The 14,396-nt window shown below is 44.0% G+C and overlaps 2 protein-coding genes across 3 annotated transcripts in view; one reads left to right on the top strand and one right to left on the bottom strand.

The window, feature by feature from the left end:
• LOC123506058 (protein amalgam-like) overlaps nucleotides 1–7,230 on the bottom strand; it is a 368,181-nt gene extending 360,951 nt beyond the window's left edge. The window contains exon 1 of the mRNA XM_045257904.1: nucleotides 7,112–7,230. The gene's annotated coding sequence lies outside the window, so the exon portion shown is untranslated. The remainder of the gene's footprint in view (nucleotides 1–7,111) is intronic.
• LOC123506061 lies at nucleotides 712–9,944 on the top strand. 2 transcript variants are annotated; one of them, XM_045257911.1, is made up of 5 exons: nucleotides 712–1,135; nucleotides 2,692–2,806; nucleotides 3,521–3,888; nucleotides 4,782–4,908; nucleotides 7,583–9,944. In XM_045257911.1, exons 2-5 carry the CDS (start codon nucleotides 2,692–2,694, stop codon nucleotides 7,795–7,797), a joined length of 825 nt encoding a protein of 274 aa, XP_045113846.1. In that variant the 5' UTR covers nucleotides 712–1,135; the 3' UTR covers nucleotides 7,798–9,944. The 2 variants fall into 2 exon arrangements, with proteins under 2 accessions (XP_045113846.1, XP_045113845.1); XM_045257910.1 differs by having other exon boundaries at nucleotides 715–1,135; nucleotides 2,703–2,806.
• The last annotated feature ends 4,452 nt before the right edge of the window (nucleotides 9,945–14,396 follow it).

Consider the following 14,396-nt stretch of genomic DNA (forward strand, 5'->3'; position numbering starts at 1 on the left):
AGTACTGTTGTTACATTCTCCATCTCTCCCGGAATCTCTCTCTCTCATTACCTTTACATTATAGTAATTACTTAATCCTATTCACCACACTTAAGTTATTCCATCCACTGCAAGACAACGCCAACCAGCACGTCACCTTGAACACCTGGACAACACTACACACCGCGACACAGGAGAGAGAAAGAATAGTTCCTTCCCTGACATTGTTCACTACTACCAATGAAAACGAGAAAATTTGTATTATGAATTTGCAAAGAAGGACACGAATGACTTGTCTGCATTCATTAAAAGAAAGTGAAGATAAAAAAAAATTAATAATCAGATATCAAATTTACGTAGTTATTGTGTTGAATGATAAACTTTCAGCTAATTCATAAACGTAAAGATAGTGTGAAAGTAGTTCCAACTCCCTCGGCAGCCATGAAGAAGGCGACAGCAAGACGGAAAGTCACAGGGACAGACAAACTCTCCTGATATCACAAGCTGGTATCTCCTACGCATCTAACATTTAACCTTTTCTGTACTGGGAGGCATTTTTACCCCGACCTTTATGTATGATTAGACGATTTTCTTTACATTAGGAAGAGTCTATCGAGGTCAAAAGATTAATGACAAGAGTCTTCACTATTTTAATCCCCACATAAGTTCCAGAAGCTGCACAGAATTACCAAATAGTAAGCAGAATAGATATGAAAACGTGTCATGGTGCTGAAGAGGTTATATCTAATGGAACATCCGCTACTAGATGAGGGATTTTAGAAGGCGCCACGAGAGCAATGAGTCTATAGGCGGCAGCAGCGGAGGCACGGCGTGAGTCGGTGTGAACCTTCCGTACCCAGAAACGCTTTGCTCTCTCACCACGACAATTATCCAAGGCCATAGATTTGAGAAGCCGTGTTTTCAAGAGTTTCTCCAGTTACTAATGCAGAAATCTTGTCACTCTGCCTTTAGAACTTTAAAAACACGTTCAAAAACTCGTGTAAATTTAAATAAACCCTCTTGAAATAGTAGAGATGAAGCACAGAAGTCTTTGAGAATACGAGCTTGAAACTGCGAGAACGAGGGAAAGAAGACACGTAAGGAAGAAGACAAGAGCAAACGAGTCCTTTCTGACCATAAGGAGCAGCTGGCTAAGGTGAGTTACTTGCTTAACACACAAACTACAACTAAAACCAACACGTGACCGCTTTACTGAACACTGCAAATTATATATCATGCGCTCGGAGTGACATGGGGAAAGAATACAGGGAGGATATGAACTGCAGGACACACGAGAACGGGAAATGATCAGCTTGTCACGCGCAGAGGAATAAACAGTGAAGTAAACCAAGTCACGGTACCTGGAGCCTGTGTTCACTGTTTTGTCCCTCCGTCAGGTGTGTGTGTGTGTGTGTGTGTGTGTGTGTGTGTGTGTGTGTGTGTGTGTGTGTGTGTGTGTGTGTGTGTGTGTGTGTGTGTGTGTGTGTGTGTGTGTGTGTGTGTGTGTGTGTGTGTGTGTGGAGTGACGAGGAATATCCATACACAGGATGAAGAGTAGGCTTACACACACACACACACACACACACACACACACACACACACACACACACACACACACACACACACACACACACACACACACACACACACACAGCATTTGAATAAAGAGAACAAAACTGCTTAAGAGGAGTTTGGCCTTTTAACTTAATTTTCTGACCATGACGAAATAACTCAATCTTAACCCATCTACCACACACCACCACCACCACAACCAGCACTAAACAAAGCAAGAGTCTTACACAGAAGCACCTCAAAAGTTACATACAAAAAACACCAATGCACTATTACCACAAACCAAAACTAGGCCACCACCAATCGTGCTAAATAAGGACAGTATATCGCCACAACACCACTGACACGCACCACACGAAGCAACACCACCGGGCAGTCTGTGTAGGGGGAGACACAACAGTCAAGCTACATCCATACATGTGAACACTGAACTTAGAATGAGAAATGAGAAATAACTGTGTATGGCACCAGAGACAACACTAGCTGGCAGGGAGATAAATTTTACCCACCACAGCTGTTTCCGGCAGAGAGAGAGAGAGAGAGAGAGAGAGAGAGAGAGAGAGAGAGAGAGAGAGAGAGAGAGAGAGAGAGAGAGAGGACTTACAACTCTGCTTTCATCATTAGGAGTGAGTTCCGCGACTTAATTATGCATTACTGTCCGAATAATGATATAGAGAATGTGAATGAGTCGTCTTACTAATGGTTTTATTGTTATTATCATTGCTATTACTATTATTATTGTTATTATTGTCATCACTATTATCATCACCATCAGCCTAGTCATCATTATCTTCATCGCTAAAATTAACCAATATCATCATTAAAATCAACTTATAAATATTCTGGGTTTTTTTCCCACTAATCAGCGCACCTATCAATTACCCCCTGCAATACTGGGACACATTTTTACCTTTAGTTTTGGGTGTGATTAGACTATTTCATTGACAATTAGGAAGGATCGATGGATGTCAGAAGATTAATGGTCACAGTCTCCACTATTCTAATCACAACATAAGTTTTCAAGCCGTATAAAATCGTCAAATAGTAAGCACAATGAGTATGGAAATGTGTTTTGGTACTGAAGAGGTTAATTGAAGTTGTCCACCTACAATTTCCCGTGACTGGCATCCCCTCACTCAGATGTCACACAGATACCCCGGGGCGAGAAGCATGGCCGCGTCCAACAGCCGCCCACGCCACGCCCTTTGCCTGCTGCTGCTGCTGTCTGGGACTTTGCTTTCCCACGTCAACACAAGTGAGAAGCCAAACCTTTCATTGCAATAGCAAGAATGTGTGTGTGTGTGTGTGTGTGTGTGTGTGTGTGTGTGTGTGTGTGTGTGTGTGTGTGTGTGTGTTTACCTAGTTGTATTTACATAATTGTATATTACAGAGTTTTATCCAATTTTTCCTTAAATTTATGCACTTTCTACTGCTGCAATCTCTTTATTCAAGCCAGTCCAGATGTCTAGATGTTTGTGTGTGTGTGTGTGTGTGTGTGTGTGTGTGTGTGTGTGTGTGTGTGTGTGTGTGTGTGTGTGTGTGTGTGTGTGTGTTTCACTGTTTGATCTGCTGCAGTCTCTGACGAGACAGCCAGACGTTACCCTACGGAACGAGCTCAGAGCTAATTATTTCCGATCTTCGGATAGGCCTGAGACCAGGCACACACCACACACCGGGACAACAAGGTCACAACTCCTCGATTTACATCCCGTACCTACTCACTGCTAGGTAAACAGGGGCTACACGTCAAAGGAGACACACCCAAATATCTCCACCCGGCCAGGGAATTGTACCCCGGTCCCCTGGCTTGTGAAGCCAGTGCTCTAACCACTGAGCTACCGGATGTGTGTGTGTGTGTGTGTGTGTGTGTGTGTGTGTGTGTGTGTGTGTGTGTGTGTGTGTGTGTGTGTGCACGCCCGCGCTGCCATATAGAAAGCACACATAGTACAGCCTGGTCGTTTTTCTTCAGCCCTCGTAATGAAAACGTCGAATAGATCTGAGAGTGAAGTGTTTCTGCCGGACGAACAACTGGTTCACCTCCTCTTCTGGGTGGAGGAAGCGGGCGGAGCGGCGCTGTTGGGGACGGAAGGCATGGAACAAGAAGACCATTTCAAAACGGAGGGAGATGACAAAGATAAGGAAAAGGGGAAAAAGAATGGAAAGAAGAATAGGAATGTTATGGATGTGTCAGAGGAGGAGGAGGACTATGACGACCACGAGGATGACAGCAGCGCCACCATCGCCATCACCTACTTCGTCTCCGTCTTCCAGTACCAGACCATCAGCTTCAACGCGTCAGAGCGAAGCGTGTGGCTCTCGACTCTCTTCAGTTACAACGTAAGTAACACCAAGTCCTCTCCACCGTGAATGTTCCTTTTCTCCGCCACTCTCAGCATCGCACGTTTTTTTTTTTTTTTTTCCTTTTCTAAACAACCTCACAATGACACACTGTCTTGCTTCAAATTTTTTTTTTTCTCTCCAGTCCGTCACCTTCCCACTCCTCTCTCCCTCTCTCTTTTCTCTCCACCTACCCCCTCTTCCTCTCTCTTTTATCTCCACCTACCCCTTCTGCCTCTTTCTTCTCTCTCCACCTACTTCCCTCTCCCTCTCTCTTTTCTCTTCATCAACCCCCTCTCCCTCTCTCTTTTTTCTCCATGTACCCCCTCTCCCTCTCTCTTTTCTTTCCACCTACCCACTCCCCTTTCCTACTCTCTTTTTTCTCCACCAACATCCCCCCCCTCCTCCCTCTCTCTCTCTCTCTCTCTCTCTCTCTCTCTCTCTCTCTCTCTCTCTCTCTCTCTCTCTCTCCCGTTTTTCCCCGTCATTCTCTCAATGTCCCGACGTGTTTAGCCTTGAAACCCACGCCTTCATACTTTTCAACATGATCGTCTCTGGATTTGGTGGAACTGTCCGTATTCATAAACGCTTTGCTCTCTCACCACGACTATTTTCTAAGACTACAGGAATGACTAACTAGGTTTTCAAGAGTGTTTCTCCAGTTAGTAATGTAGAAATCTTGTCAATCTGCCTCTAAAATCGTAAAAACACCTTAAGAAACTTTTTTGTAATAGTGGGGATGAAGTAGAATAGTGTTTGAGAATACGAGCCAATATCACATCACAGTCTACTATTTCACACTGCAATGCAAACTACTTTCCCACTTCCCTGACTGCTTATCCCGGTGGCTAGTGTCTCCCGTCCTCCTTACCCTCTTAACTTCCCCCCAATAGCTCGTGGACATCCCAGTAGCGTCCCTGAGCTTCAACCCCGTCCCGCCCTCCTGGTGGGGACGCAGGGTGAAGGTGTGGAGTGAGCCAACTGTGTACTGGTACCTGTGCCCCTCACCAGACCAGTGCGGTGAGTAGCGTCTGATTATACCTGTCTACTCTAAAGTGGCTCTTGGGTCTCAGTCTGAATGGGCTCCTAGAGGAATGCGTTGTTGTCAGATCTTGAGGAAAACCGTAAATTGTTCATGTGATAAGTGTATTGATCGACAGAAAACAAGCATTATTCACATAAAATCAAATATATCATCAATAAGCTACAAAATGTTTTGAACCCACAAGTCATTTTAGTGTAGACAGACTATGTATATATGTTGTGAGTTTATGGTTGGGGATCAGCCTTAACTCCTTCAGTACTACGACGCACGCATATTTACCTTGAATTTTGGGTATGATTAGACTATTTCATTGACATTAGTAAGGATCTATGGAGGTCAGGCCCCATATTCACGAAACTGTCTTAGGCCGATGGCATCGTCCTTAGCAAACCAAAATGGCGGCCGTCGTGCCTAACTTGCCAGAAAACGCACTTAAAATTTTTCGTCGGCCCTAACGACGTGCTTAGCGCTAGGACTGGGGCGACCCTGTTTTAGTAGCGCTATGGACGACGGAGCTAGATGTAAACAAACAACATGGCAGCGCCACGAGAGCAACAACCACATCAGCCAGAAAGAAATTATTGTAGAAGGGACGTTTTGCATGAGCTTAATGATGCTGAACTCATCAAGAGGTACAGATTGGACCGTGAAGGTATTTTATTTGTGACCAATCTTGTGAGGGAAGCCATGTGTATAGTGAGACCAGTAGATCAAACCCGCTCACCCTAGTCTTACCTAAGTAAAGGTAACCTAACCTTACAATACCTTACTTAATCTATAAATCTGATTTGTCTACCGCCCTCCAAGTCAATGAATACTTGGGGCTATCATAGTGGGGATAGGATCACTGGTCTGCAGCTCTTACAGCAATAAACTTTAATTAAGAAACAATTAATAAAATGTTAGATATCATATTTTGATTTTACTACACATAGAAGCGGGAAGAGTTTTAATTTGTGACACATGGACATATATAAAATGTCTTCAACTTAGCTGGAATGAGGAGCTCTAGGTGCACCATGTGGTATGCTAGTTATGTAACTAATACCTAAAACTTCTCCTATAAAGTAATATTAAGTACTGTTTCTAACACATTAAAGCCTTACCTGATACAGTTGGTGGATAAGTGATGGCTAGAAAAAGGCGAAATACTCGTACACTGCTGGCTAGAAAACGCGGGAACCTCTTTGAAGAGCTTGTGTGTAGCTGCTTGGAGTGTTTGCTCGTTACCAACGGGAATACATTTAACTGCACATATTTTTCTTCGGAAATATTTACTTTTATTCTATGTTACTTACCCGATACTTGTATTATGAAATTATATAAATAAAAGACAAAGAAAATGCTAGTATAATCATGTTTTCTTCAATATCACCAATGTCGATATTTTGTAAGCAATGCGTTCTAGCGCGCGAAGTACGGTATATCAAAAGCGATCTAAGCATGACGACTTTCGACGGCCCTAAACCGTTGACCCTAAGCTAAGTACGATTTCAGACTTAACTCGCATCGGCCCAAGACAGTTTCGTGGATATGGGCCCAGAAGATTAATAGCCACAGTTAACAATATTCTAATCCCTCACATGAATTTCTGAGGCTGTACAAAATCGCTAAATGGTAAGTAGAAATAATATGGAAACGCGTCCTGGTACTCAAGTGGTAAAGATATTGATGCTGCGCTACCAGATTCATCAAGCGAGTTTAACATGAGTGGCGTGTGAAGCAGACTATCCACAAAGCAGCTGACCAACACAATGCAACAAAACATGTCCACCAAAAAGCAGATTAAGGCACTGGCCATCGAAGGACACAACCTGCTGCACTGCATTATTAACCCCTTCACTACTAAGACGCATTTTTACCATGTTTTTTAGGTACATGTAGACGAATTATTTGCATTAGGAAAGCTTTATGAAGGTCAGAAGATTAATACACAGAGTTTTCCCTATTTTAATCCCCACTTAAGTATCTGAAGCTGTATAAAATCACTAAATAGTAAGCAGAATGAATAAGAAAACACGGCATCCTACTAAAGACATTAACTTATAAAGCTTTTCAGGACGAGACAAAGCAAAAGGAAAGGAACAATAGCAAGTTGACATTTTACCAAACTTATTCAATTTCTTGGAAGGCCGCATGTTTTGTGGCTCCATGAATAACAAAGCAGCGATGACTCACTCTTAAAGATTACAGAGGATGACCTGAAAAATCCCAAGCCGTTGTCCTTGCCGTCACCAAGCTGGCCTCCACAGCTCACCCCACATCCTTCTGTTGTAGTAACATCTTCCAATGCCACGTTCGCCTGTCCTAGTGTTTGTCCCTCTCACGTCATGGTTTCGGTAGAGTCAGTTTTCGAGGAGCTGTGGATCCCCGAACGTCACTCCTGTCACTCCACTCCACTCCACTATACTCAGCACTGCTCCACCGGAAACTCTTTGTCTCACAACGTGAACCTCATGACGTTATCGATAGAAGACCATCCCACCACTTCCCTCTCATCCATTTCTTCAATCATCTCTCTCTCTCTCTCTCTCTCTCTCTCTCTCTCTCTCTCTCTCTCTCCATTGTCATTTCCTCAATACACTGTCAAAAGTCACTTCTGTATCAATAGCAAGTGAAGACTGAACACACTCCCGTCTCTCATTGCAGCTCCAGGCAAGCCACCGCATTTCCTTCACACGCCCGACGCCCACCCGATATTAGTCATCGTCTTCGGGGCAACAAGCGCGGTGCTGCTGCTCCTGTGTCTGGGTCTGGCGGCTCTCGTCCTGTACCTGAGGAGGAAGCCCAGCCCCAAACAATCACGTCACTGGCTGTCACGCGCCGACACGATCGCCGCCCACCAGTTCACTACCAGGTGCTGAGTGTGGGTGTGAGTGCAGCGCTATAGTCACACTTCAGCACTTCTCTTATTTCCTTCAGTGCCATGACACGTATCCATATTCATTGTTTCCTATTTTAAACAGCTTGAGAAACTTATATGGGGGATTAAAATAGTGAAGACTCCTAACTTCTGACCTCCACAGACCTTTCATAATGTCAATAAAATGGTCTAATCGTATACAAATCTTAAGGTGAAAATGTGTCCCAGTACTAAAGGAGTTAACCACTTGAGTGCCTTGACGCGTTCCCATATTCATTCTGTTTACCATTTGGTGATTTTATACAGCTTCAAAACACAGGTGAGGAATTTAAAAAGGGAAGAATGTGGCCATTATTTTTTTTTTTTTACCTCCAGAGACCTTTCCTAATGTCAATAAAATCGGCTAATCACACCCAAAACTCAAGATAGAAATGTCCCAGTATTGAAGGGGTTTAAATGAAGGTCATTCTATACAGTGAGGCAGGGAAGGACATATGATCGTGGCAACATCTCAGCATCACAGCGCGGCGTGTCCGTGATGAACAGCCTTACTACTGTGCCGGAGGAATAGAAAGCTTGCTAAAAGTCCTACAATAAATTTATATTCCATATGATCCGTGCAAGTGACGTTCCTCCGAGCTCTACCAAATGGACTTTCCCAATCACATGTTCCCTAACCTCTCCCCATCGCTCTCTTTCCCGTTGCTTGCCTGTCTATACTCTCTGCTCACCTGAAAACCCTTCCCTTCCACCGTGACCCTTCCACACCCCCCGCGACCCTCACCGCTTACACTCCTCTCTCAATCCATCATCCGTCTGTCCCTTTCATTGCCGAAGAGAAAAGTGCTCACCATTTTATACCTCGATGGGTGCCAGAGAATACAATGCGGTCATGAAAGCTTGGCGTGACCTCTTCTTCACCCAGGCGTCACTCCTCAGTCCCCCACAGTCTCCAGTATTCCCTGAGCTGTCGCGGGAGGCACACATGGCGCCTCCTTGCAGTGCTTCTGGTGTCGGTAATGCTCCCTCAACATTATTCTCAGAAACGCTGATTTTATGTCGCCTCAAAGCTGTCCCTCACAAACTGTACCTCTCAAGTGTACTCTCACCCACTCCCTAGCCTGTGACATTTATTACACACACACACACACTCTCTCTCTCTCTCTCTCTCTCTCTCTCTCTCTCTCTCTCTCTCTCTCTCTCTCAATAGGCCTAGGCAATCTAATACATTTTTAATCTACTAGACGCTGTTATATATGATAGGGCTAATAAATGTATCAGTATCAATCTCTCTCTCTCTCTCTCTCTCTCTCTCTCTCTCTCTCTCTCTCTCTCTCTCTCTCTCTCTGCATGCACTCACCACCCGCTCTCCTCGTCTTTCCCTACGTGCTGGAGTGTGCGAGTGTGTGAGGAAACGCCCTCCACTGATCCCCGCGGCGCCGCCCATGCTTTGCGGCCCTCGTCCCTGAGCCCTGGGTCCGTATTCACAAACGCTTTGTTCTCTCACCACAATTTTTAAAGGCCACAGAGACAATTAGCCAAGATCTAAACGTAATTTATCCTGTTATTAATGCAGAAACCTTGTTAACATGGCACTAGAATTACAGAAACACCCTTAAAAATCCGTGTCACTTCAACTAGAACTCTTTAAAAATAGTGGAGGTGAGGCGTAGAAGTGTTTCAGAATACGAGCCTTGAGCCCTGAGCCCTGAGCCAACGGGACGAGTGTTGTGGCGACCAGCCCGTCACACCGCCGTTTCCAAAGACAAGAGGATCCGAGCGCCATACGAGAACTTGGCAAACAGCGCGGCAGGCTCAAGATTATGTGAAGCCTCTGGAGAAGGAGACGTAAAGAGAGCGAAGAGAAGGGACGACGTGAGGAAAAACAGAGAGAGAGAGAGAGAGAGAGAGAGAGAGAGAGAGAGAGAGAGAGAGAGAGAGAGAGAGAGAGAGAGCATCAACCACTCCTAGCTGATCTGTTTACCACCACCTTCATGATCTTTCCACATAATAGCGTCGCACAGCTGAATCTTACCATTACACGGTACAAACCATTAATATTTTCACTATAACAGGCTCTGATTCCCCATTATGATAACAAAAAGTGTCGAATATAACACTGTGACTGACTAATAAACTGTAATCCTTCTCATTTTCTTATTGCTACCCTTCCAGATTTCATTGACAGCAGTTAAGTTTGTCACTCACTACTACTATATTGAAAACCATTGAGAGTTCGATATATACAGGTCACCCATTTAACAGATTTTCTAACGGGGTGGTTTTATAGAAAACGTATTATTGTATGGCGAACTACTATAATATTAGAGAGAGAGAGAGAGAGAGAGAGAGAGAGAGAGAGAGAGAGAGAGAGAGAGAGAGAGAGAGAGAGAGAGAGAGAGAGAGAGAGAGAGAGAGAGAGAGAGAGAGAGGAAAAATAAAGATAGGAGTAAAAAAAGGATCTGTGCCCTAAAGGCGGTGTCACACGAGCACTTTTTCCGTCTACTTTTTCCGCCGTTTTTCAGAAAATCGACAATATTTTGGCTGCGGCCTGTCACACACAAACGGTGTTTCGTCGTCACTTTCCGTCGTCACTTCCCGCCAACACAATGTAAACACAAACATGGAGGCCACGCTGCGGCAAAGATACGCTGCTCTGAACATAATACTGTGTATTACGAAACTTAGACGAGCTAAACAAGCCAAAAAGCGTGCATGGATGCGTTCATGGTTAGTGGTAGAACCAATGCACGTAGAAACAGATTGAGGAGACGCGGCAAGTCTTGTGGTCTTCGTCTCGGTATGTAAACAAAGGCGGAAAATTTGCAGACGGAAACGATCCCTATCGTCTGACAAATTCAAGCGATAAGTTCATGCGGAATGTTGAAAACTAGACGGAAATCGCATTAATCGACGGAAAAGTGCTAGTGTGACACCGCCTTAAGCATCACAACCTCATGCTCGCGTATTAGTGACACTCAGCGCGATACACCATCTCAAGCCCCACGGCAAGAAATAACAATTCACTCATGAGATAACAATAACTGCTACTTACTTCTTAACTTCGCTTTTTTTAAAACATCTCATTACAGGGAATGTGTGATAAAATTTCAGCAAACTAGCATAATAAAACAAATGTAATTAAAACTATCCAAACAAAACAAAACAAGCTTAAGCAAACTAACCTGGCCAAGCTTTCCCTCCCAATCTAATCTCATGGGTGGCTGGCTGGCTGTCCCTTCATTGTCTTCACTACCAAGGCCAATGTTGTATCAAGCTTCCTTACTTGTTGCATCACGGGTATTGTTGTACATAGCCACGTTGACCTTTGCCGCATCCTTTGCCAGGTTTCAGTCTGAGTTCTTGCAGAGGGAGGATCGCTTTAAAATGTTTTTCCGCCGCCATGTTTGACATTTGTCTTGTTTTGAATATTTTCTCGACATTACACTTAAGTTGTATTTATTTGTTACCTTCTTTGTAAAAGTTTAGGTTTCCTCACAAAAAAAAAAAATACATATTGTTTCCACCAGAAATTGTTCACTTTTCGTGTGATTTGTGAGGAAAAATTACTGTTTTATCTACACGTACAGCTGCCATGTTTAGCGCCACCCTGCCATGCTTCACAGGTGTCTGACGCACTCTGAGACAACCTCCTAATCCCGAGTCTTTACCAGGACGCGACCTTCCACTCAGACGCGATCTTAAGACTACTCCTAACTCTTTATAAGTAGCCCCAATATGTCAGTCCACATCTTCAACCCTATCTAAGGATTGGCCACAAGCTGAGATATCTGCCTTAATGACCATTGTGCAGTCCATAAGCATTAAGCCCAAGCCTCTCCCTTTACAGTCCGCACTGCCACAGACTCACGGATGCCACCCAACCATCGGCCACAAAGCAGCGCAACTTTCTCGCCCACTCGTCACCTACAGATAAACCTAACACAAGATAAACCTAACACCACCTTCAATTTATCGCTGAGATAATGACACCGAATATGTTTAGACTGTACTGAACAATTCTGACAAAACTGCCGGCCATGCCACACACTTTCCATAATGTGGAGCGGCCGTGATGTTTCTCCGCCATTGTATCTGTCGCCCCGCCACCTCTGATGAATGTCACACCACAGCTAAACAACGCCTCGCCACTAGTAATATTCATAGACTCGTGTAACACCAAACATAACACCCATTACAGGATTATGTCGGTCAAGTATACTAAAGAAGACACTCACACAAACACCACGCCTGGAAAACACTCTACTAGTGACAAAAACAGGTTAGCGGATCGTGAAAACACTTTCTAAGACTTACCAAACAAATAGATAAAAAATAAACAGCTGTGCCATTAGTAAGGCAGGAGGAGCTATGCAAATGTACCACAGAAAACTTATACCGTACCTTCAACGCCAGTGGCGCAGCAGATGCCCGGCGACGTTCTCAAAGGTGGCGCTCTATGGATGGCGTCACTGTGGGCACTGAAAAAGTTAAGCCCGCATTCAAAAGCACCTTCCGCTCTCTCTACAGCAATTTTCTAAAGCCACAGACACAACTATTTGGGTTTTAAAGACAGTTTCTCCTCTCAATAAACCAGAATTCTTGCTACTCCATCACCAGAACCATAAAAGTACTTTTAAAAACACGAGTATCTTCATCCGGGGCCTTCAGAAAGCAGTGGTGGTGAGAGAGCTAAGCGTTTATTAATCCTGGACATTACCATCGTTTCCATTTCTTCTCACACCACACTGGGATGACTATGCATGTTCACGGTAAACTTGCTGTAGAGTTACGACATGGCAAATCACGATATCAGCTGACCGAACACAACCATCACACTCACGCATTCCACACCCAGAGGCGCCAGCCATGACACTGAAGAGAAGATCAGAAGGAAGATGCGATGGCCTTGTCTTGGCAACCTTGTGCGTGGTTCCACATTACTATATTCTGAGTCTTAGTGGCTTTAATTATCATCATTTAAATTTCCTGATGAGATAGTGCAAGGTGGTCGTTTAGGAGAAAGTCACCCAGTTATTTATGAATTTGTGACAGGTTCTAGGGAAGATAAGTGTTCTTCATTCCTAAGTGAGCAGAGGCACAGAGGAGGTACGTGTCTAATAGTCGCACCTGCTTCGCCATCATAGTGAATCGTAAGTAGCTCATGTTCGAAGTTTCTAACAACAGTGCGTCGGGAGAAGAGTGACGCTTCCCTCTCTAGATATCACATCCCTGCCTCCTCTTACTCTTACTCCTCCTCCTCCTCCTCCTTCTGCTACTACTAGTACCACTACTACTACTACTACTACTACTACTACTACTACTACTACTACTACTACAATTACATCGTTGAATGCAGTAGCTTTTATTAGCACAAATCATGGCGTTAAGATTTTCTCTCTCTCTTTCTACTGAAATCCGAGAAATATTGCACAGCTCTTGTCTCGAAGCAGTAAAATAGTGAAGCATTGAAGCAGGAGGGTCCACGAACGGGAAGATGCTGATCCTCACCACGTCTCTGGATGCCTATAGGAAACAGGCTGTATATAATTCTCTCAGTGTTTTATATTTTATTAAGCACAGTCAAAGCATCGCCATTGGCACCATGGATGTAAACAGCTAGTAAATATTTCGTATTTACGTATATTTATCTATGATTCTCTCTCTCTCTCTCTCTCTCTCTCTCTCTCTCTCTCTCTCTCTCTCTCTCTCTCTCTCTCGTCTCTTATCGTGAACACACACACACACACACACACACACACACACACACACACACATAATCTTTATCCATGTCAAGCCCAAACACAAACACGAGGATACACAACTTTAGATTTGGATACATATTCTCTGAGAAAAAAAAATGTGTTTGTCGTACACACACACACACACACACACACACACACACACACACACACACACACACACATTTACACTTACTGAGTAACCAACAGTATCCATATTTTATCATCAAAAGGATATAACAAGAAACCTACGTGTGTGTGTGTGTGTGTGTGTGTGTGTGTGTGTGTGTAGGTTAGTCGATGGCAAACAGACAGCTATAAACACATCATCTCGCTCAGAAAGACGTGCTTGTTTGCTTGTTTGAGTCAAATTCTATGTATATATTTTTTACTCGCAGAGGATTAACGAGTTGTAGTCACTGTGTGTGTGTGTGTGTGTGTGTGTGTGTGTGTGTGTGTTCTTGCTGTAACTACATGGGATTTGTGAGTTACTTGTGCACATGTCATTTGCATGTTGATTATCACCATTTGAAATCAAAACTGTGCCTCGAATATCAGGTGTTTGTTAATTTAGTTGTCTGGTAAACGGATGTACGCACACACGAACAGTACGAACCTGTGGACGTTTGTTATTTGTAGACATGTGTGTGTGTGTGTGTGTGTGTGTTTGTGTGTGTGCGTATGTGCGTGTGTGTGTATGTGCGTGTGTGTGTGTATGTGTGTGTGATTCACTGTTTGATCTGCTGCAGTCTCTGACGAGACAGCCAGACGTTACCCTACGGAACGAGTTCAGAGCTCATTATTTCCGATCTTCGGATAGGCCTGAGACCAGGCACACACCACACACCGGGACAACAAG

This window comes from Portunus trituberculatus, chromosome 19 (assembly GCF_017591435.1).
Source record: "Portunus trituberculatus isolate SZX2019 chromosome 19, ASM1759143v1, whole genome shotgun sequence".
Classification (NCBI taxonomy): Eukaryota; Metazoa; Arthropoda; class Malacostraca; order Decapoda; family Portunidae; genus Portunus; species Portunus trituberculatus.